We start from the raw sequence: 21,459 nt of genomic DNA on the forward strand, positions 1-21,459 counted from the left end.
TGTCTTGTGCCTTGAGTTCTAAATAAATCACAGTGCCACCAGCAATGCACCCCCACATCATAACACCTCCTCCTCCATGCTTCATAATAACTACAACCTATTTTTGGACACCAATTACATTGCATTCCAAGGGGAAACTGCGTTGCAGGTTGACCAACTGTTATGCGAGTGCAGCAAGGAGACAATGTTGCTAGCTAGCATTAAACTTATCTTATAAAAAAACAATCAATCTTCACAATCACTAGTTAACCACACATGGTTGATGATATTACTAGGTTAACTAGCTTGTCCTGCTTTGCATATAATCAATGCGGTGCCTGTTAATTTATTATTGAATCACAGCCTACTTTGCCAAATGGGGGATGATTTAACAAAAGCGCATTTGCGAAAAAAGCACAATCGTTGCGCGAATGTACCTAACCATAAACATCAATGCCTTTCTTAAAATCTGCATATTTAGTTACAAGAAATTCATGTTTGCAAGGCAATATTAACTAGGGAAATTGTTTCACTCTTGCGTTCATTGCATGCAGAGTCAGGGTATATGCAACAGTTTGGGCTGCCTGGCTCGTTGTGAACTAAGTTGCCAGAGTATTACATATTTGAAGGTTGTGCAATGTAACAGCAATATTTAGACTTAAGGTTGCCGCCGTTTGATGAAATACGGAACGGTTTCGTATTTCACTCAAAGAATAAACTTTTAGTTTTCTAAATGATAGTTTCCAGATTTGACCATATTAATGACCAATGGCTTGTATTTCTGTGTTTATTATAATTAAGTCTATGATTTGATATAGCAGTCTGACTGAGCGGTGGTAGGCTCGTAAGCATTCATTCCAACTTCACTGCGTTTTTCAGCAGCTCTTAGCAATGCTTGCTTCACAGCGCTGTTTGACTTCAAGCCTATCAACTCCTGAGATTAGGCTGGCAATACTAAAGTGCCTATTAGAACATCCAATAGTCAAAGTTATATGAAATACAAATGGTATAGAGAGAAATAGTCAACACATCATAATTCCTATAATAACTACAACCTAAAACTTCTTAACTGAGAGTATTGAAGAACCGGGAATATTGAACCACCAGCTTTCATATGTTCTCATGTTCTGAGCAAGGAACTTAAACGTTAGCTTTTTTTACATGGCACATATTCCACTTTTACTTTCTTCCCCAAAACTGTTTTTGCATTATTTAAACCAAATTGAGCATGTTTCATTATTTTAGAATAAATACATTTTATTTATGTATTATATTAAAGTTAAAATAAGTGTTAATTGTTAATTCAGTATGGTTGTAAATGCCATTATTACATATATATACACTGCTCAAAAAAAGAAAGGGAACACTAAAATAACACATCCTAGATCTGAATGAATGAATGTTTGAGCAGACACATGCACCTGGCTACCTCCGCCTTTGTGCAAGGAGGAGCAGGAGGAGCACTGCCAGAGCCCTGTAAAATGACCTCCAGCAGGCCACAAATGTGCATGTGTCTGCTCAAACGGTCAGAAACAGACTCCATGAGGGTGGTATGAGGGCCCGACGTCCACAGGTGCGGGTGTTGTGCTTACAGCCCAACACCGTGCAGGACGTTTGGCATTTGCCAGAGAACACCAAGATTGGCAAATTCGCCACTGGAGCCCTGTGCTCTTCACAGGTGAAAGCAGGTTCACACTGAGCACATGTGACAGACGTGACAGAGTCTGTAGACGCCGTGGAGAACGTTTTGCTGCCTGCAACATCCTCCAGCATGACCGGTTTGGCGGTGAGTCAGTCACGGTGTGGGGTGGCATTTCTTTGGGGAGCCACACAGCCCTCCATGTGCTCGCCAGAGGTAGCCTGACTGCCATTAGGTACCGAGATGAGATCCTCAGACCCCTTGTGAGACCATATGCTGGTGCGGTTCCTCCTAATGCAAGACAATGCTAGACCTCATATGGCTGGAGTGTGTCAGCAGTTCCTGCAAGAGGAAGGCATTGATGCTATGGACTGGCCCGCCCGTTCCCCAGACCTGAATCCAATTGAGCACATCTGGGACATCATGTCTCGCTCCATCCACCAACGCCACGTTGCACCACAGACTGTCCAGGAGTTGGCGGATGCTTTAGTCCAGGTCTGGGAGGAGATCCCTCAGGAGACCATCCGCCACCTCATCAGGAGCATGCCCAGGCGTTGTAGGGAGGTCATACAGGCACGTGGAGGCCACACACACTACTGAGCCTCATTTTGACTTGTTTTAAGGACATTACATCAAAGTTGGATCAGACTGTAGTGTGGTTTTCCACTTTAATTTTGAGTGTGACTCTGAATCCAGACCTCCATGGGTTGATAAATTTGATTTCCATGGATAATTTTTGTGTGATTTTGTTGTCAGCACATTCAACTATGTAAAGAACAAAGTATTTAATTAGAATATTTCATTCATTCAGATCTAGGATGTGTTATTTTAGTGTTCCCTTTTATTTTTTGAGCAGTGTATATGGACGAGCAATGTCAGAGCGGCATAAGATACAGTAAAATAGTATAGAAAACAGTGTAGACATTTTGACATGAGTAATGCAAGATATGTAAACATTATTAAATGACTAGTGTTCCATTTATAAAAGTGGCCAGTGATTTCAAGTCTATGTATATAGGCAGCAGCCTCTATGTGCTTGTGATGGCTATTTAACAGTCTGATGGCCTTGAGATAGAAGCTGTTTTTCAGTCTCTCGGTCCCAGCTTTGATGCTCCTATATTGACCGCGCCTTCTGGATGATAGCGGAGTGAACAGGCAGTGGCTCGGGTGGTTGTTGTCCTTGATGTTCTTTTTGGCCTTCCTGTGACATCGGGTGCTGTAGGTGTCCTGGAGGGCAGGTAGCCCCCTCAGGATGCTGAAAAGATTTGGCATGGGCCCTCAGATCCTCAAAGTTCCACAGCTGCACCACTGAGAGCATCTTGACCGGCTGCATCTCCGCTTGGTATGGAAACTGTTTGGCATCCAACTGCAAGGTGCTACAGAGGGTACTGCGGTGTCAGAGGAAGGCCCTAAAAATTAGACTCCAGGCACCCAAGTCACAGTCTGTTCTCTCTTCTGCCGCACGGCAAGCAGCACCGGAGCTGAAAAGGTACCCGATCAGCTTCTACCCCAAAGTCCTAAGACTCCTGAACAGTTAATCAAATGGCTACCGGGACTTTCTGCATTTCACCCCTACCTACATGTAGATAGTACTTTAATTAATCACCTAACCAAACCTACACATACATATTACCTCAATCAATCACCCCAATTATCTCGTACCCCCAAAATAATTGTTTATTGCCTGTTTATAAACAGTGCCTTGCAAAAGTATTCATCCCCCATGGCATGTTTCCTATTTTGTTGCATTACAACCTGTAATTGAAATATATTTTTTATTTGGATTTCATGTAATGGACATACACAAAATAGTCCATATTGGTGAAGTGAAATGAAAAAAATAAATAACTTTTTTCAAAAAATAAAAAACAGAAAAGTGGTGCGTGCATATGTATTCACCCCCTTTGCTATGAAGCCCCTGAATAAGATCTGGTGCAACCAATTACCTTCAGAAGTCCCATAATTACTTAAATAAAGTCCACCTTTGTGCAATCTGTCACATGATCTCAGCACATATACACCTGTTCTGAAAGGACCCAGAGTCTGCAACACCACTAAGCAAGGGGCACCACAAAGCAAGCGGCACCACAAAGCAAGCGGCACCATGAAGATGAAGGAGCTCTCCAAACAGGTCAGGGACAAAGTTGTGGAGAAGTACAGATCAGGGTTGGGTTATGAAAAAAAAGATCAGAAACTTTGAACATCCCACGGAGCACCGTGAAATCCAGCATCATGCTGTGGGGATGTTTTTCATCGGCAGGGACTGGGAAACTGTTAAGAATTGAAGGAATGATGGATGGCGCTAACCGCCATCCATCAAGAAATTCTTGAAGGAAACCTGTTTCTGTCTTCCAGAGATTTGGGACTGGGACGGAGGTTCACCTTCCACCAGGACAATGACCCGAAGCATACTGCTAAAGCAACACTTGAGTGGTTTATCCTCTAGCGACTAGCAATCCCGTATCCGGGAGCGTAATCATAGCCTCAAGCGCATTACCATAACGCAACTTTTCCTATTCATGAAAATCACAAATGAAATTAAATAAATATATTCAAACACAAGCTTAGCCTTTTGTTAACAACACTATCATCTCAGATTTTCAAAATATGCGTTACAGCCAACGCTAGACAAGCATTTGTGTAAGTTTATCATGGCATAATCCTATGCTAGGCTCTGCTGGCAGCAGGCAACATTTTCACAAAAATAAGAAAAGCAACCAAATTAAATAATTTACCTTTGAAGAACTTCAGATGCTTTCACTCAGGAGACTCCCAGTTAGATAACAAATGTTCCTCCTTTCCAAAATAATATTTTTGTAGGCGAAAAAGGTCCCGTTTGTTCATCTGTTTTGGCTGAGAAATCGACCGAAAAATACTTAAACTATAACGCCAAACGTTTTTCAAAATTTGCTCCATAATATCGACAGAAACACGGCAAACGCTGATCCATCCTCAAGGTGTTTTTAACATATGTATTCGATAATATTTCCGTCGAGGCAGTTGGTTTCTCATAAGAAGCGATTGGAAAAATGACTACCTCAGTATTTTACGCAAGGTTTTTTGCGGGAGACAACATGTGACCACATGCCATATATGGTCCCTAACAGCCAATGTTCAAGGGAAATGCCTAAAAAGACGTCACAATGCTGTAGACACCTTGGGGAAAACGTGGAAAACGTAAGCTAATTCACAGCCATATAAGGAGTCATTGGCATGAGGCGGTTTCAAAAAATGCGGCACTTTCTGATTGGATTTTTATCTGGGTTTCGCCTGTAACATTAGTTCTGTGGCACTCACAGACAATATCTTTGCAGTTTTGGAAACGTCAGAGTGTTTTCTTTCCAAAGCTGTTGATTATATGCATAGTCGAGCATCTTTTCGTGATAAAATATCTTGTTTAAAACGGGAACGTTTTTCATCCAAAAATTAAAATAGCGCCTATATCGAAGAAAATAGGTTAAGAGGAAACATTTAAATGTCTTGGAATGGCCTCGTCAAAGCCCAGACCTCAATCTAATTGAGAATCTGTGGTATGACTTAAAGATTGCTGTACACCAGCAGATCCCATCCAACTTGAAGTATCTGGAACAGTTTTGCCTTGAATAATGGGAAAAAATCCCAGTGGCTATATGTGCCAAGCTTATAGAGACATATCCCAAGAGACTTGCAGCTGTAATTGCTGCAAAAGGTGTCTCTACAAAGTATTGACTTCGGGGAATAGTTAAGCACGCTCAAGTTTTCATTTTTTTTTGTCTTATTTCTTGTTTGTTTCACAATAAAAAATATTTTACATCTTCAAAGTGGTAGGCATGTTGTGTAAATCAAATGATACAAACCTCCAAAAAAGGTTGTATGGCAACGAAATAGGAAAAATGCCAAGGGGTGAATACTTTCTCAAGCCACTGTAGCCACGTCATTGATATTTTATTCTAACTATTTAATTTGTATCTATTTGCAAATGTTCTTGCTTTTTATCTGCATTGTTGGGAAAGGGCTCGTAAGTAAATATTTCACGCTATAGTCCACACTTGTTTTTTTCGGCGCATGTGATTTTGATTTGTGCAGTTTGTAAATTTTCACAAATTTTGATTTGTGCAGTTTGTATAAGTATGCCCCCCAATGCAATTCTAAAGTCTAATTTATCCAAAAAGTTTTTACTTTTGTTGTGTCAAATTAACAAATTATTATAATTTGTTGAATTTATAACAATATTCCGACCTTGTTTAGCATTATCTAGTGCAAATATGCAATGAATCCACTTTGTATCCGTTTGAATCACTTTCAATGGGGGACTTTTATTTTGATGGCGAAGTGCAAATTCCGCTATTGTGGCGAATCCTTATTGTGGCTAGCTTCACACAGGTCAATTTGGGTGCCACTGGCAGCAGATAGACAATGGAGCAGCTGGCTGTCTGATAGAAGATGCTATAATGAGGTCATGCAGAATTCTTTCAGTGTGTTTGAGCAACCAAGATTAGGTTCTTAGCAGACCTAATATATAATACTCTCATGATTCATTTTTTTTGTACATATCTTGTCAAAGCAAATATCCCAGAATGGTGGACTGTCGTGAGCTAAATGGCTGCTTTGGCTTGATAATCTGATTATGACTCGCTGTGAGAGTTTGGGTAAACCATAGACCATATGGAGTGAACTGTCTTGGGTCCCCTGTTTGTTACTAATAGGCTGATGAGAATTGTGAGGGTCTGTTGCTCAGATACCTCCCCATAGAGAAATGTAAACAGATCTCAAGGGCCACAGATGACAGGGACTGCATTTTACTCAACCACTGTGTTTGTTATTGCACAGTAGATTATTTGCTCAGTTTATATGAGCCTATTGCATGCTCAACGGCTCTCGATCAATTATATACATTCATTACCACAACAATACCGTTTAGATTTCCCTATGCTTGAAACATTTACATTTTATTTGATAAAGTTTTCTCCACAGGCTCAGTCACTTTTTGGCCTCTCCTTGGGTGCAATCCTAAGTATTTAACAATGAGATCCACTGCCTTAACCAATGGTGTCTACTGTGGGTGTGTGCTGGGCAATTAGCCTAACCAAGGAAACCTTCCAAGTTCCAACCAACCCACTAATCAACCAACCAACCAAAGCGTAAAGAAGCATTGACGGAAACATTTGAGGCTACACTGGACTAGTAGGATTTAGACCAGGGGTGTCAAACTCATTCCATGGAGGGCTGAGTGTCTGCCGGTTTTTGTTTCAGTTAATACCTCGACAACTAGGTGTGGGGAGTTCTTACTAATTAGTGACCTTAATTCATCAATCAAGTACAAGGGAGGAGTGTGAACCTGCAGACCCTCTGCCCTCCATGGAATGAGTTTGGATGGTCTGTCTAAATCCTGTGTCAAACAAATGGCTACTGCTGTGCCTTAGTTCTGATAATCAGCTGCCAGTGCCTGCAGACACAGAGTTCAATCATTTATCTCTAGTGTCATTTTTAACAAAGTTGTGCACATGTGTCTAATACCAGACCCTCTTTGATAAGAAGAATGCTGCCAAAAAGAGGGAGGAGGAGGCAGCAGCAGCGGCGGCGAACGGCAGGGGCGATGGGGGCAAGCCCGAGGGAGGAGGCGGAGGAGCCAAGAAGAAGGGAGGAGAGAAGTTGTCAGTGGAGAGGGTGTACCAGAAGAAGACCCAGCTGGAGCACATCCTACTGAGGCCCGACACCTACATCGGCTCTGTGGAACCGGTCACCCAGGTGGGTTCGGTTTCTTCATGACTGTGGACGTCTAGCTTGTGTTCAAGGGGGTGCAAAAGAAAACAAAATTGTGAGAAAGAAAAAAAAGTGTCACTCCTGTTTTGTGCCAAATTAACTTTACTCATATTCTACACCAGTGGATCCCAAACGGAGGGGTTCGGCTTTAAACTTACTCTTGAAAGTTGTAATAGGTGAATGCACAAGGTGTAATTTTGAAATTGGGTAGTGAATCATCAGCTCCTCTTGTCATGTTAGTCATTGTAGACCGTAGAGCTATTTATAACTGGTCAGAAATGTCCAGATACACTAGCCCATGGCAGCTAACGTTTTTTTATTAGCTTTCTTTGCCCATAGATATTGTTGTAATTTTCTTGTCACTCATATCACATGAATACACACTAGACATGGCAAAGTTTATAGAATTGAAACAAAATTTTATTGAAAACTGCTAAATGTTCTTTGCACCCCATGACAAAATGTGTAGAATTGCAGGAAATAAGCTTCAAACCTGCAAAATTCTCTCTACCAATGAGGGGTGTGAACAGTGTGTGTCATGAACAGTGCTTGTGTCCTTAGAAATAAGACATTCCACATGCTGGAAGGGGGGCCCGAGTGAAACAGCTTGGGAAGCCCTGTTCTACACAACGTTAGCCACAACAACATCCAGTTCTATAGATGGATCTAACAGAGAAATCTGGCGTTGCTCTTTGTTGTTGTTGCGTAGTCAAGTATTATGAATGGTTGATCAATAGACGTATCTATTTCAACCCTTTCAGCAAATGTGGGTTTTCGATGAAGACCTTGGAATGAATCTACGAGAAATCACCTACGTCCCTGGATTATACAAAATCTTTGATGAAATTCTTGGTAAGTCTATTTATCAGGGTATTTTAAAGCAGAACATACACAGGTAACAAGGTGGTCATTATGAGCTAGCCATAGCACTCAGTTAATTGTTATTAGGCTGTTATTAATCAGTTATTATCCCTTTATATCAGGCCCAGTTATTACTGTAATGGCCTCTGATGGACTTTGCCTCAAGATCCTCCCGAGTGGCGCAGCGTTCTAAGGCACTGTATCGCAGTGCTAGAGGCGTTACTACAGACCCTGGTTCATTCCCAGACTGTGCCACAACCAGACGTGGGACGTCCCATAGGACGGCACACAATTGGCCCAGCGTCATCCAGGTTGGGAGTGTTTGACCGGTAAAGCTACTCCTTGTGGTGGGCTTGGTACCTGCAGGCTGACCCCGGTCACCAGTTGAACGGTGTTTCCTCTGACACATTAGTGCGGCTGACTTCCAGGTTAAGCTGGCAGGTGTTAAGGGGCGCGGTTAGGCGGGTCAGGTTTCGGAGGACGAATGACTCCACCTTCGCCTCTCCTGACCCCGTGTTGCAGCGATGAGAGGAGATCGGAATTAGGAAGAAAAAAGCGTCAGGTAGCCTAATAATTAGCCAGAAGGTCGCTGGATCGAATCCCCGAGCAGACTGGGTGAGAAATCTAGTTGCTACTGTAAGTCTCTGGATAAGAGCGCCTGCTAATTGACTAAAATGTAAATGTAAGCGATCATAAAAATCTCAATTGTTTGACGTAGATTCTATTTTCGGCATACTTTGCTGTGCCAGTCGACCAGTCTAAATTTGACATTTGATTAATTTAGCAGACACTTTTATCCAGACATATTATATGTAACCAGTTGTGTAGAGGAGCTAGCTTGTCCTTGTGTGTTCTGTGTCCCCCTCCTCGCTCCTACTCCTCATGTAGTAATTTGTCTGGAATGAAGAGCCGTCTGAGGAAATCTTTTATTGGTTGTCAGTCGCACACTGATGAAGGCAAGCGGCAGTAGAATCCAGCACTAGTCTCGCTTATGTGTTTGGCTGACTGGCACATTAACATGGTGTACAACCAATTATTGTACCGGAAAATGTTAGGCTTATGCATTGATTAAAAGATGAATGACCCTGTCCTGTAACAGTACGTTTATACTAGGCAATACCTTGAGCGATCAAACTACTGGAACTGGGTCATATGCAATGGAAGGAGACACGAAAAGTCATCAAGTTTTTTTGCTCCCCACACTGTGCTCATTTAGCTGTTTTATACTGGTGATAAGGTAAAGACAGCCGCCTGTCCTCGCTGCCCAAATATTTACTAGTTCTTACCACATCTCTGTAATTACTGACTAGACATAACTCACACAGGGTCAGTCACACAATGTCACATTACAACCAAAGCAAAGGCTTTCTAATGCAAACCGTTTAACACACAGGAGACTTGATTGAGGCTATTTGACTTTTCAATATGTTTTCAGTATGAGAGACTTGCTGTGTTGAAAGGATGTGGTTTTGCATTTTATAGGCCAGGCAACATTTAGGCTATTGATTCTCCAGTGTGTCTAAAGCTCTTGATGAAAGTGCCAGTACCAAGTACCTTTTTGATAGTTTCTATCAACACAATTGAATCCCTGCAGCCTACTACTTGTCATTTCAACATGTTTTTCTCTACTCCACAGTCAACGCGGCCGACAACAAACAGCGGGATAAGAGCATGTCGACCATAAAGATCTCCATTGATCCGTAAGTACACATGACCAGTAAGCAGTTGTCAATCATTAGTCAAGTCCAAGAACCGTACTGTGCACGTGGCTTAGGTAGGCACAGCAGCTTCTATCTGATGCAGAAAATATCTTGTTTAAAACGGGAATGTTTTTCATCCAAAAATTAAAATAGCGCCTATATCGAAGAAAATAAAAAATAACCTCTATATCAAAGAGGTTAAGGGGAAGCATTTAAATGTCTTGGAATGGCCTAGTCAAAGCCCAGACCTCAATCTAATTGAGAATCTGTGGTATGACTTAAAGATTGCTGTACACCAGCAGATCCCATCCAACTTGAAGTATCTGGAGCAGTTTTGCCTTGAATAATGGGAAAAAAATCCCAGTGGCTATATGTGCCAAGCTTATAGAGACATATCCCAAGAGACTTGCAGCTGTAATTGCTGCAAAAGGTGTCTCTACAAAGTATTGACTTCGGAGAATAATTAAGCACGCTCAAGTTTTCCATTTTTTTTGTCTTATTTCTTGTTTGTTTCACAATAAAAAATATTTTACATCTTCAAAGTGGTAGGCATGTTGTGTAAATCAAATGATACAAACCTCCAAAAAAGGTTGTATGGCAACGAAATAGGAAAAATGCCAAGGGGGTGAATACTTTCGCAAGCCACTGTAGCCACGTCATAGAATAAAATATCAAACTATTTAATTTGTATCTATTTGCAAATGTTCTTGCTTTTTATCTGCATTGTTGGGAAAGGGCTCGTAAGTAAATATCCTATCACACTCCTGAGTCTTTACAGCTGTGAGTGTTTCTTTTACTCCTAAACTAATTTAGGCTTGCTGTAATAAAGGGGTTGAATACTTAATAGCTCAATACATTTCAGCTTTTCATTTTTCATTAATTTGTAAGATTTCAAAAAACATTATTCCACTTTGACATAATGGGGTATTGTGTGTAGGCCAGTAAAAAAAACATCTACATTTAATCCATTTTAAATTCAGGCTGAAATGCAACAATATTGGAAAAAGTCAAGGTGTGTGATTCCTTTCTGAAGGCACTGTATCAAAGCATGAGGATTTTTCTGTGGGAGGATGTCTTTGGAAATGCAGAGCATCCAATTTGTTGAAGTGATCGGACCACTGTGATGCCTGTGTGGTACGTGTGGGTTAAAGTCTGCATTGTGCATGGATCAGCTGAGTATTTAGCTGTAGGTTGATTCGTGGCACAGTTCTTGGTGGCCTTGGTAGTTAGCTAGCAGCAAGGGGTTTTAGGGGATGGGCTTAGGGAGAACAGAGTGAAGACATGGAGGAGAGAAGCTCCAGAGGAGAAAGAGATGAGAGGGGAGCGGTAGAGAGGAGAGGGAAGAGATAACAGGACCATGGAGAGACAGGGAGGTACTGAAGAGGCTGATAGATCTCTGGGTAGAGAGAGAGAGACAGGGATGTACTGAAGAGGCTGATAGATCTCTGGGTAGAGAGAGAGACAGGGATGTACTGAAGAGGCTGATAGATCTCTGGGTAGAGAGAGAGAGACAGGGATGTACTGAAGAGGCTGATAGATCTCTGGGTAGAGAGAGAGAGACAGGGATGTACTGAAGAGGCTGATAGATCTCTGAGTAGAGAGAGAGAGACAGGGATGTACTGAAGAGGCTGATAGATCTCTGGGTAGAGAGAGAGAGACAGGGATGTACTGAAAAGGCTGATAGATCTCTGGGTAGAGAGAGAGAGACAGGGATGTACTGAAGAGGCTGATAGATCTCTGGGTAGAGAGAGAGAGACAGGGATGTACTGAAAAGGCTGATAGATCTCTGGGTAGAGAGAGAGAGACAGGGATGTACTGTAGAGACTGATAGATCTCTGGGTAGAGAGAGAGACCGGGAGGTACTGTAGAGGCTGATAGATCTCTGGGTAGAGAGAGAGACAGGGAGGTACTGTAGAGGCTGATAGATCTCTGGGTAGAGAGAGAGCGAGACGGGAAGGTACTGTAGAGGCTGATAGATCTCTGGGTAGAGAGAGAGAGACAGGGAGGTACTGTAGAGGCTGATAGATCTCTGGGTAGAGAGAGAGAGACAGGGATGTACTGAAGAGACTGATAGATCTCTGGGTAGAGAGAGAGAGACAGGGATGTACTGAAGAGGCTGATCTCTGGGTAGAGAGCGAGTCCGGGAGGTACTGTAGAGGCTGATAGATCTCTGGGTAGAGAGAGAGCGAGACGGGGAGGTACTGTAGAGGCTGATAGATCTCTGGGTAGAGAGAGAGAGAGACAGGGAGGTACTGTAGAGGCTGATAGATCTCTGGGTAGAGAGAGAGAGACAGTGAGGTACTGAAGAGACTGATAGATCTCTGGGTAGAGAGAGAGAGACAGGGATGTACTGAAGAGGCTGATAGATCTCTGGGTAGAGAGAGAGAGACAGGGATGTACTGTAGAGGCTGATAGATCTCTGGGTAGAGAGAGAGACAGGGAGGTACTGAAGAGGCTGATAGATCTCTGGGTAGAGAGAGAGAGACAGGGAGGTACTGAAGAGGCTGATAGATCTCTGGGTAGAGAGAGAGAGACAGGGAGGTACTGAAGAGGCTGATAGATCTCTGGGTAGAGAGAGAGAGACAGGGAGGTACTGAAGAGGCTGATAGATCTCTGGGTAGAGAGATAGAGACAGGGAGGTACTGAAGAGGCTGATAGATCTCTGGGTAGAGAGAGAGAGACAGGGATGTACTGAAGAGGCTGATAGATCTCTGGGTAGAGAGAGAGAGACAGGGATGTACTGAAGAGGCTGATAGATCTCTGGGTAGAGAGAGAGACAGGGATGTACTGAAGAGGCTGATAGATCTCTGGGTAGAGAGAGAGAGACAGGGATGTACTGAAAAGGCTGATAGATCTCTGGGTAGAGAGAGAGAGACAGGGATGTACTGAAGAGGCTGATAGATCTCTGGGTAGAGAGAGAGAGACAGGGATGTACTGAAAAGGCTGATAGATCTCTGGGTAGAGAGAGAGAGACAGGGATGTACTGAAGAGGCTGATAGATCTCTGGGTAGAGAGAGAGACAGGGATGTACTGAAAAGGCTGATAGATCTCTGGGTAGAGAGAGAGAGACAGGGATGTACTGAAAAGGCTGATAGATCTCTGGGTAGAGAGAGAGAGAGACAGGGATGTACTGAAGAGGCTGATAGATCTCTGGGTAGAGAGAGAGACAGGGATGTACTGTAGAGGCTGATAGATCTCTGGGTAGAGAGAGACAGGGAGGTACTGAAGAGGCTGATAGATCTCTGGGTAGAGAGAGAGAGACAGGGAGGTACTGAAGAGGCTGATAGATCTCTGGGTAGAGAGAGAGAGACAGGGAGGTACTGAAGAGGCTGATAGATCTCTGGGTAGAGAGAGAGAGACAGGGATGTACTGTAGAGACTGATAGATCTCTGGGTAGAGAGAGAGAGAGACAGGGAGGTACTGAAGAGGCTGATAGATCTCTGGGTAGAGAGAGAGAGACAGGGAGGTACTGTAGAGGCTGATAGATCTCTGGGTTGATAGAGAGACCCGGAGGGAATGTAGAGGCTGATAGATCTCTGGGTTGAGAGAGAGACCGGGAGGGAATGTAGAGGCTGATAGATCTCTGGGTTGAGAGAGAGACCGGGAGGTACTGTAGAGGCTGATAGATCTCTGGGTTGAGAGAGAGACAGGGAGGTACTGTAGAGGCTGATAGATCTCTGGGTAGAGAGAGACACAGGGAGGTACTGAAGAGGCTGATAGATCTCTGGGTAGAGAGAGAGACCGGGAGGTACTGTAGAGGCTGATATATCTCTGGGTAGGTCTTAATGAACAGTCGGTTCTGGAATTCAGGGAGCTCATTTAACATGCTGTTCACCTACGGCACGGCAACCACAGCAATCTGCCGAACGCTCGTATTCCTCTGGGGTTTCTGTCTTCACACACAGGGAGAGAAAGAGCAGACCGCTTAGCACCAGTGTCCTTAAGCGGAGCTCCCGGTCTTCTCCCTGTGAGGCCTGTCTGCACGTCTCTCTCCCTATAAGGCCCTGTCATATCTCTCCTCTTATGCACTCAGGACATGCGTTGGGAGTCCAGAACCCCCTAACGATTATCAGGTCGCTAATGGCCTGGTACTCAGGGCTTGATTGTCCCTCGAACCACTCAATGCAAATGCTATCGAAAATCACATCAAACACATCATCAAAACAGTATGTGCGTTTTAAAACTCACCTCACTGTGATCAATTTGAAGAAAGGAGTTCAACAATGGGTTGAAACTGAGTGGATACCTGCTCATTGTGGATGTTGTTTCAAAACCTAAAGGTGTCCACATGCTTCCCAGCTGAAACAGTTCAGAAGAGTTTGTGCATATATTATGACAACATTTTGTGATGTTTTTGTTCGTTTCGGACTTCGTGAGGGGTTTGTCAGTTGTTCGGGCACACAACATTTATTTCTTACGGCAAATCACTGAGGCCGTCATTGTAAATAAGAATTAGTTCTTAACTGACTTGCCAAGTTAAATAAAGGTTAAATAAAAAGTCTACGCCCCTTCGTCGGTGATAGGTCAAAAGTAAGGATTCTTCAGGAAAGTTTTTCTTGTCATTCAATGAGAGAAGATTTGTTTTCATGCACTGTCTGGTGCAGTATTTCCAAATAAAACCTCTTAGTTAGATGTAAAATTGCGTAACTAAGATCTCCTGGACAAAAACGTTTTATCTTAGATTAATTATCTTAGATTAATTCTGACTAGTTTGAGGAAGTGTATACAGGTTACGGCGTCTCAAAATGGACAAACAGTACTATTTCCACTCATTTTTATTTTTTCAAGCGGATGTCTTTTTAAGGGAGTATACGAGCACACTCGTTCGCCTTGCTGACTTCAGCTAGCCGCCAGCCGAACTAAAGCATGCTGACACCTTTACACAACGAAATGAACAGCACTTTATAAGGTGACGATTCATTCAAAACCTCCATATGCATATTAGAGCGTATGCATACGCATAGAACTATATATGAGCCCAAGCCCGAAAAAAATAAAATAAAAAAATGCTAAAATTAATTATTTTGCCGTTATACGATACATAGCCTACTGCATATAATGCACGACTGACACATTACCTTTAGCTACATTTAGCTACTTTTAGCTACGGAATATCTCACCACCACCATCTCGCACCAACCGCCAATGCAGGGAACATATAAGCATATCTTGTCTGCTAACCGAAAAAGCCTACAGTCTATGGCATGGCACATAGCCAGATAACATACAGTATATACATATGGATATTAAATTGATTTATTAGACTTTTTTAAATGTAGATGTTCTAAAAGCACACAATCAGTGGCTTGTATGTATGGAGGCCTGGAGATGCTCAACATGTTGTTAATTAACGATCAGTTACCGTGAGAACGGATGTGTTTTGCATGACAGTAACCAGCTGACAAAATGTCATTACCGCCAGAGCACTAATCTAAAGGTTAGTACATCTAAATGGAAATACGTAATGATTATTCAAGTTGGGTCATGATGTTTGTCTGTCCTGTGAATTTCTTTGGGATGCATTGTTTATCCCTCCTTGTTTATCCCTCCTCGTTCATTCCTACATTCATCATCCTCCTCTCTTGCTTCAGTGAGTCCAACACCATCACCATCTGGAACAATGGTAAAGGCATCCCTGTGGTGGAACACAAAGATGAGAAGATGTACGTTCCCGCTCTCATCTTCGGACACCTCCTCACCTCCAGTAACTACGACGACGAGCAGAAGAAAGTCACAGGTGACAAAATCACTCTGAAAACGAGAATCTAATTAAATAATTATTGTCCATTTGTGTAACACCATTTCATATGGTTTCGATAAAGCTTCAGACAGAACGTCCAACCGAAGCCATTTCTACTGTCTGCTTTTACGATCTCAACTAGTTTTGTGGTACCCCTTGCAGTGCTTAGTAGCACAACACTGGAGTGAGTGAATGACTATAGCTCTTCAAGGACAATCTCACCATAGATGAAAGTCTCCCTTCTGTTTTCCTCCCAGGTGGAAGGAACGGGTACGGTGCTAAACTCTGCAACATCTTCAGCACAAAGTTCACAGTGGAAACCGCCTGCAAGGAGTACAAACACAGCTTCAAACAGGTACAGACAACGAGAAAGCACAGTGTGATTGACGTCTGTTGTTTAGTCAACCTTGAAAATGAAACAGCTGAACTCCAGTTGATGTTTTGCAGGAGTACAGTATGTAAGGGGGTGAGTATGAGTTGATTTGCACTGTCGGGGGTGGACTCACAGGACTTTTATGTTGATATTGTAGGATTCAACATAGTTCTGGGGTATTTCGGTTATTTCTCGTAAGCTAGATGATTGGTGTCTTTGTTTGTGTGGTTTGTCCTACAATTGTCACTTTCAATGAAATGACTCACCAAAATAGTGATGGTTTGTTCAATCAGTTTCACAAGGCTTTTTATTAACTCGTATCTCTTTGATGGAATTTCACCATTCACCATATTTAATTGGGGCAGCAGGGTAGCCTAGTGGTTAGAGCATTGGACTAGTAACCGAAAGGTTGCAAGTTCAAATCCCTGAGCTGACAAGGTACAAATCTGTCGTTCTGCCCCTGAACCGGTAGTTAACCCCCAGTTCCTAGGCCGTCATTGAAAATAAGAATTTGTTCTTAACTGACTTGCCTAGTTAAGTAAAGGTAAAATAAATAACTTTAATTTTTTTCTTAACATGTGAAGAATGTAGTGCATTTCATGACAATATCTGTCCCCTTCTTTCTCTCTCCCTCCTTAGACCTGGCAGAACAACATGGGGAAGACGAGCGACCCCAAGATAAAGTTCTTTGATGGGGACGACTTCACGTGCGTGACCTTCCAGCCGGACCTGTCCAAGTTCAAGATGGAGAAGCTGGACAAGGACATCGTGGCTCTGCTCACCAAGAGGGCTTACGACATTGCTGGCTCCTGCAAGGGCGTCAAAGTCATGCTCAACGGGAAGAAACTCCCTGTAAGTCTCCCTGCCCCATGTAACCGCACATAGTAAGATGGGCTGTCCCATATACACAGACTATATGCTGTACATAAGGTGCCAAGTCTTGGAAGACCCTGGGAAGAACGTTTTGACTTGATAAAAAAACATTTCACTACACCAGTTTCAATACAATGTCATTTGCTAATAACCTTTCCACAACCAGAGCCACTATCCAGACCCGTTTTAGGCTCCTCTCACCTGTCCTTGTCCTCCCAGGTGACAGGGTTCCGCAGCTATGTGGACCTGTACGTGAAGGACAAGCTGGATGAGGTGGGCGTGGCCCTAAAGGTGGTCAACGAGTCCGTCAACGAGCGTTGGGAGGTGTGTCTCACCATGAGTGAGAAGGGATTCCAACAGATCAGCTTTGTCAACAGTATCGCCACCACCAAGGTAACATCCCGTCAGGGAATTATGTTGTTATTTTACCAGAAATCTACCCTTTCATTTAGAAAACTATGACTTGACCAATCTAGGAATAAAGGACAGAAATTAAGTGCCATTTGCACATGTAAATATGCCTGGATGAGTATGCATTTTAATGGTATTCACATCTTGGAGTATGACTTGAATCACTTTCTACCACATTAGACATGTTTTATGTACTACACTGCTTGTTTTGTGTCATTCAGGGTGGCAGACACATTGATTACGTGGTGGACCAGATCGTAGCCAAACTGATAGAGGTGGTGAAGAAGAAGAACAAAGCTGGTGTCTCAGTCAAACCCTTCCAGGTTAGTTATTGCTATCTTATTACTGTTATTACTGTCATGTTACTACAATAGTGGTACTAGTGATTACATTCTTAGTACACTGGTATAGGAGCAACCTAATGTGAAGTCTGGTCAGTCTTAATGCTTTGTTTTTCTCTCCATCAGGTGAAGAACCACATCTGGGTGTTTGTGAATGCGTTGATCGAGAACCCAACGTTTGACTCCCAGACCAAGGAGAACATGACCCTCCAAACCAAGAGCTTTGGTTCTAAGTGTCCTCTGTCTGAGAAGTTCATCAGAGCAGTAAGGAGATTCTTCTTCATAAATGACTTTTCTTTACCACGGTGAAATATCACTTCCTCCTTCATGTTTACATCCTATGTTGTGCATTTACTCTCTACATACACTGTTTCCTCACTGAGAAAGTAAAGTTATTTAGATTGAATTGATATCATATGATCCTAAAATCGGTTCCATGTCCTCTTGTGTTCTCAGATCACCTGGAGTATTAAACAATGATATATCATATTCAATTATTTATTTTGTTTGCAGGCGACTAACTGTGGCATTGTGGAGAGTATCCTGAACTGGGTGAAGTTCAAGGCCCAGACACAACTCAACAAGAAGTGTTCTTCAGTGAAGTACAGCAAGATTAAAGGCATCCCCAAGCTGGACGACGCCAACGATGCTGGTAAGTCAACCACAACGACTCTGCCCTGCTATCTTCCTAATCAATTATTTACATTTAAGTCATTTGGCAGACGCTCTTATCCAGAGCGACGTACAAATTGGTGAATTCACCTTATGACATCCAGTGGAACAGCCACTTTTACAATAGTGCATCTAAATCATTTAAGGGGGGGGGTGAGAAGGATTACTTTATCCTATCCTAGGTATTCCTTGAAGAGGTGGGGTTTCAGGTGTCTCCGGAAGGTGGTGATTGACTCCGCTGTCCTGGCGTCGTGAGGGAGTTTGTTCCACCATTGGGGGGCCAGAGCAGCAAACAGTTTTGACTGGGCTGAGCAGGAACTGTACTTCCTCAGTGGTAGGGAGGCGAGCAGGCCAGAGGTGGATGAACGCAGTGCCCTTGTTTGGGTGTAGGGCCTGATCAGAGCCTGGAGGTACTGCGGTGCCGTTCCCCTCACAGCTCCGTAGGCAAGCACCATGGTCTTGTAGCGGATGCGAGCTTCAACTGGAAGCCAGTGGAGAGAGCGGAGGAGCGGGGTGACGTGAGAGAACTTGGGAAGGTTGAACACCAGACGGGCTGCGGCGTTCTGGATGAGTTGTAGAGGTTTAATGGCACAGGCAGGGAGCCCAGCCAACAGCGAGTTGCAGTAATCCAGACGGGAGATGACAAGTGCCTGGATTAGGACCTGCGCCGCTTCCTGTGTGAGGCAGGGTCGTACTCTGCGGATGTTGTAGAGCATAAACCTACAGGAACGGGCCACCGCCTTGATGTTAGTTGAGAACGACAGGGTGTTGTCCAGGATCACGCCAAGGTTCTTAGCGCTCTGGGAGGAGGACACAATGGAGTTGTCAACCGTGATGGCGAGATCATGGAACGGGCAGTCCTTCCCCGGGAGGAAGAGCAGCTCCGTCTTGCCGAGGTTCAGCTTGAGGTGGTGATCCGTCATCCACACTGATATGTCTGCCAGACATGCAGAGATGCGATTCGCCACCTGGTCATCAGAAGGGGGAAAGGAGAAGATTAATTGTGTGTCGTCTGCATAGCAATGATAGGAGAGACCATGTGAGGTTATGACAGAGCCAAGTGACTTGGTGTATAGCGAGAATAGGAGAGGGCCTAGAATAGAGCCCTGGGGGACACCAGTGGTGAGAGCGCGTGGCGAGGAGACAGATTCTCGCCACGCCACCTGGTAGGAGCGACCTGTCAGGTAGGACGCAATCCAAGCGTGGGCCGCGCCGGAGATGCCCAACTCGGAGAGGGTGGAGAGGAGGATCTGATGGTTCACAGTATCGAAGGCAGCCGATAGGTCTAGAAGGATGAGGGCAGAGGAGAGAGAGTTAGCTTTAGCAGTGCGGAGCGCCTCCGTGATACAGAGAAGAGCAGTCTCAGTTGAATGACTAGACTTGAAACCTGACTGATTTGGATCAAGAAGGTCATTCTGAGAGAGATAGCGGGAGAGCTGTCCAACGACGGCACGTTCAAGTGTTTTGGAGAGAAAAGAAAGAAGGGATACTGGTCTGTAGTTGTTGACATCGGAGGGATCGAGTGTAGGTTTTTTCAGAAGGGGTGCAACTCTCGCTCTCTTGAAGACGGAAGGGACGTAGCCAGCGGTCAGGGATGAGTTGATGAGCGAGGTGAGGTAAGGGAGAAGGTCTCCGGAAATGGTCTGGAGAAGAGAGGAGGGGATAGGGTCAAGCGGGCAGGTTGTTGGGAGGCCGGCCGTCACAAGAAGCGAGATTTCATCTGGAGAGAGAGGGAGAAAGAGGTCAGAGCACAGGGTAGGGCAGTGTGAGCAGAATCAGCGGTGTCGTTTGACTTAGCAAACGAGGATCGGATGTCGTCGACCTTCTTTTCAAAATGGTTGACGAAGTCATCTGCAGAGAGGGAGGAGGGGGGGGGGAGGAGGATTCAGGAGGGAGGAGAAGGTGGCAAAGAGCTTCCTAGGGTTAGAGGCAGATGCTTGGAATTTAGAGTGGTAGAAAGTGGCTTTAGCAGCAGAGACAGAGGAGGAAAATGTAGAGAGGAGGGAGTGAAAGGATGCCAGGTCTGCAGGGAGGCGAGTTTTCCTCCATTTCCGCTCGGCTGCCCGGAGCCCTGTTCTGTGAGCTCGCAATGAGTCGTCGAGCCACGGAGTGGGAGGGGAGGACCGAGCCGGCCTGGAGGATAGGGGACATAGAGAGTCAAAGGATGCAGAAAGGGAAGAGAGGAGGGTTGAGGAGGCAGAATCAGGAGATAGGTTGGAGAAGGTTTGAGCAGAGGGAAGAGATGATAGGATGGAAGAGGAGAGAGTAGCGGGGGAGAGAGAGCGAAGGTTGGGACGGCGCGATACCATGTAAATGTAAATGTAATGTAAATGTTCCTAATCAATTATCCACCAAGAGGGCCTATTTTACCAAATGTTTATATTGACACTAGTTGAAGATATTTACGTAGGCTGGGGGAACAGAGCTAGACGGTGGGGCCCCACCCCACTTATAAAACATTAGGGGAATTGTCGTCACACGTCATCAGAGTGAGCAGTTGAACACTGTATGCTGAAGAACACCCGGTTTGTTATTTTTGATTAAAACAAAACCGCTGTTAATTAAATAAGAATACCAAACTTGTTTTTGTGTGGATTCTGCGATGTGTTTAGCTTTTAACAGCCAGAAAACACTGCTAACCAAACAACAGTGCTCGGTGGCTGTATTACAGACACCAGTTGTCGTCATGGAAAGACGCATTGTTAAAAACTTTTGAAAAACAGTAAAGAGCCAGTCTGGATACTAAGGAGATCCTGAGGGAAATCAACGAGTACCAACAGCTTTACGCTATGGAGGAACAACATACTCCATCATGGAAAGATCCGACTACCTCACAAAATAAACTCTAACATGATAAAAAATAATCTACAGAAACTGACAATTTATCTACCGTTGAAGTAGAGGCTAATGCGCTGGCTGTAATCCATGCAACACTGGAAAAGTTGTGTGAGGAGGTAGCAGGGCTGAGGGGGTTTTCCCTGAGTAAAATTCTCACGATCAAAGGAGAGAACAAGGCACTCACAGCCAAGGTAAAAATCCACAATTTTAAAATGGATTGTCTACTCAGGGAAAATACTTTCCACCGTGTACACAGACTTGGAGCTCGGAGCGACAAGATCAAGGGTCCC

At 43.9% G+C, this 21,459-nt stretch overlaps 1 protein-coding gene across 3 annotated transcripts in view; it reads left to right on the forward strand.

Annotated features, from left to right (window-relative positions):
- Positions 1–21,459, forward strand: part of LOC135549786 (DNA topoisomerase 2-beta-like) — a 49,459-nt gene that overhangs the window by 2,982 nt on the left and 25,018 nt on the right. For 2 of the 3 annotated variants that reach the window (XM_064980080.1, XM_064980081.1), the window contains exons 2-11: positions 7,118–7,345; positions 8,122–8,212; positions 9,858–9,921; positions 15,513–15,658; positions 15,919–16,016; positions 16,674–16,886; positions 17,127–17,300; positions 17,540–17,641; positions 17,786–17,923; positions 18,173–18,311. In XM_064980080.1, the coding sequence (XP_064836152.1) occupies positions 7,118–7,345; positions 8,122–8,212; positions 9,858–9,921; positions 15,513–15,658; positions 15,919–16,016; positions 16,674–16,886; positions 17,127–17,300; positions 17,540–17,641; positions 17,786–17,923; positions 18,173–18,311 (1,393 nt within the window). The remainder of the gene's footprint in view (positions 1–7,117; positions 7,346–8,121; positions 8,213–9,857; positions 9,922–15,512; positions 15,659–15,918; positions 16,017–16,673; positions 16,887–17,126; positions 17,301–17,539; positions 17,642–17,785; positions 17,924–18,172; positions 18,312–21,459) is intronic. The other variant, XM_064980082.1, reaches the window with a different exon arrangement.

Source organism: Oncorhynchus masou, chromosome 12, assembly GCF_036934945.1.
Source record: "Oncorhynchus masou masou isolate Uvic2021 chromosome 12, UVic_Omas_1.1, whole genome shotgun sequence".
Lineage (NCBI taxonomy): Eukaryota > Metazoa > Chordata > Actinopteri > Salmoniformes > Salmonidae > Oncorhynchus > Oncorhynchus masou.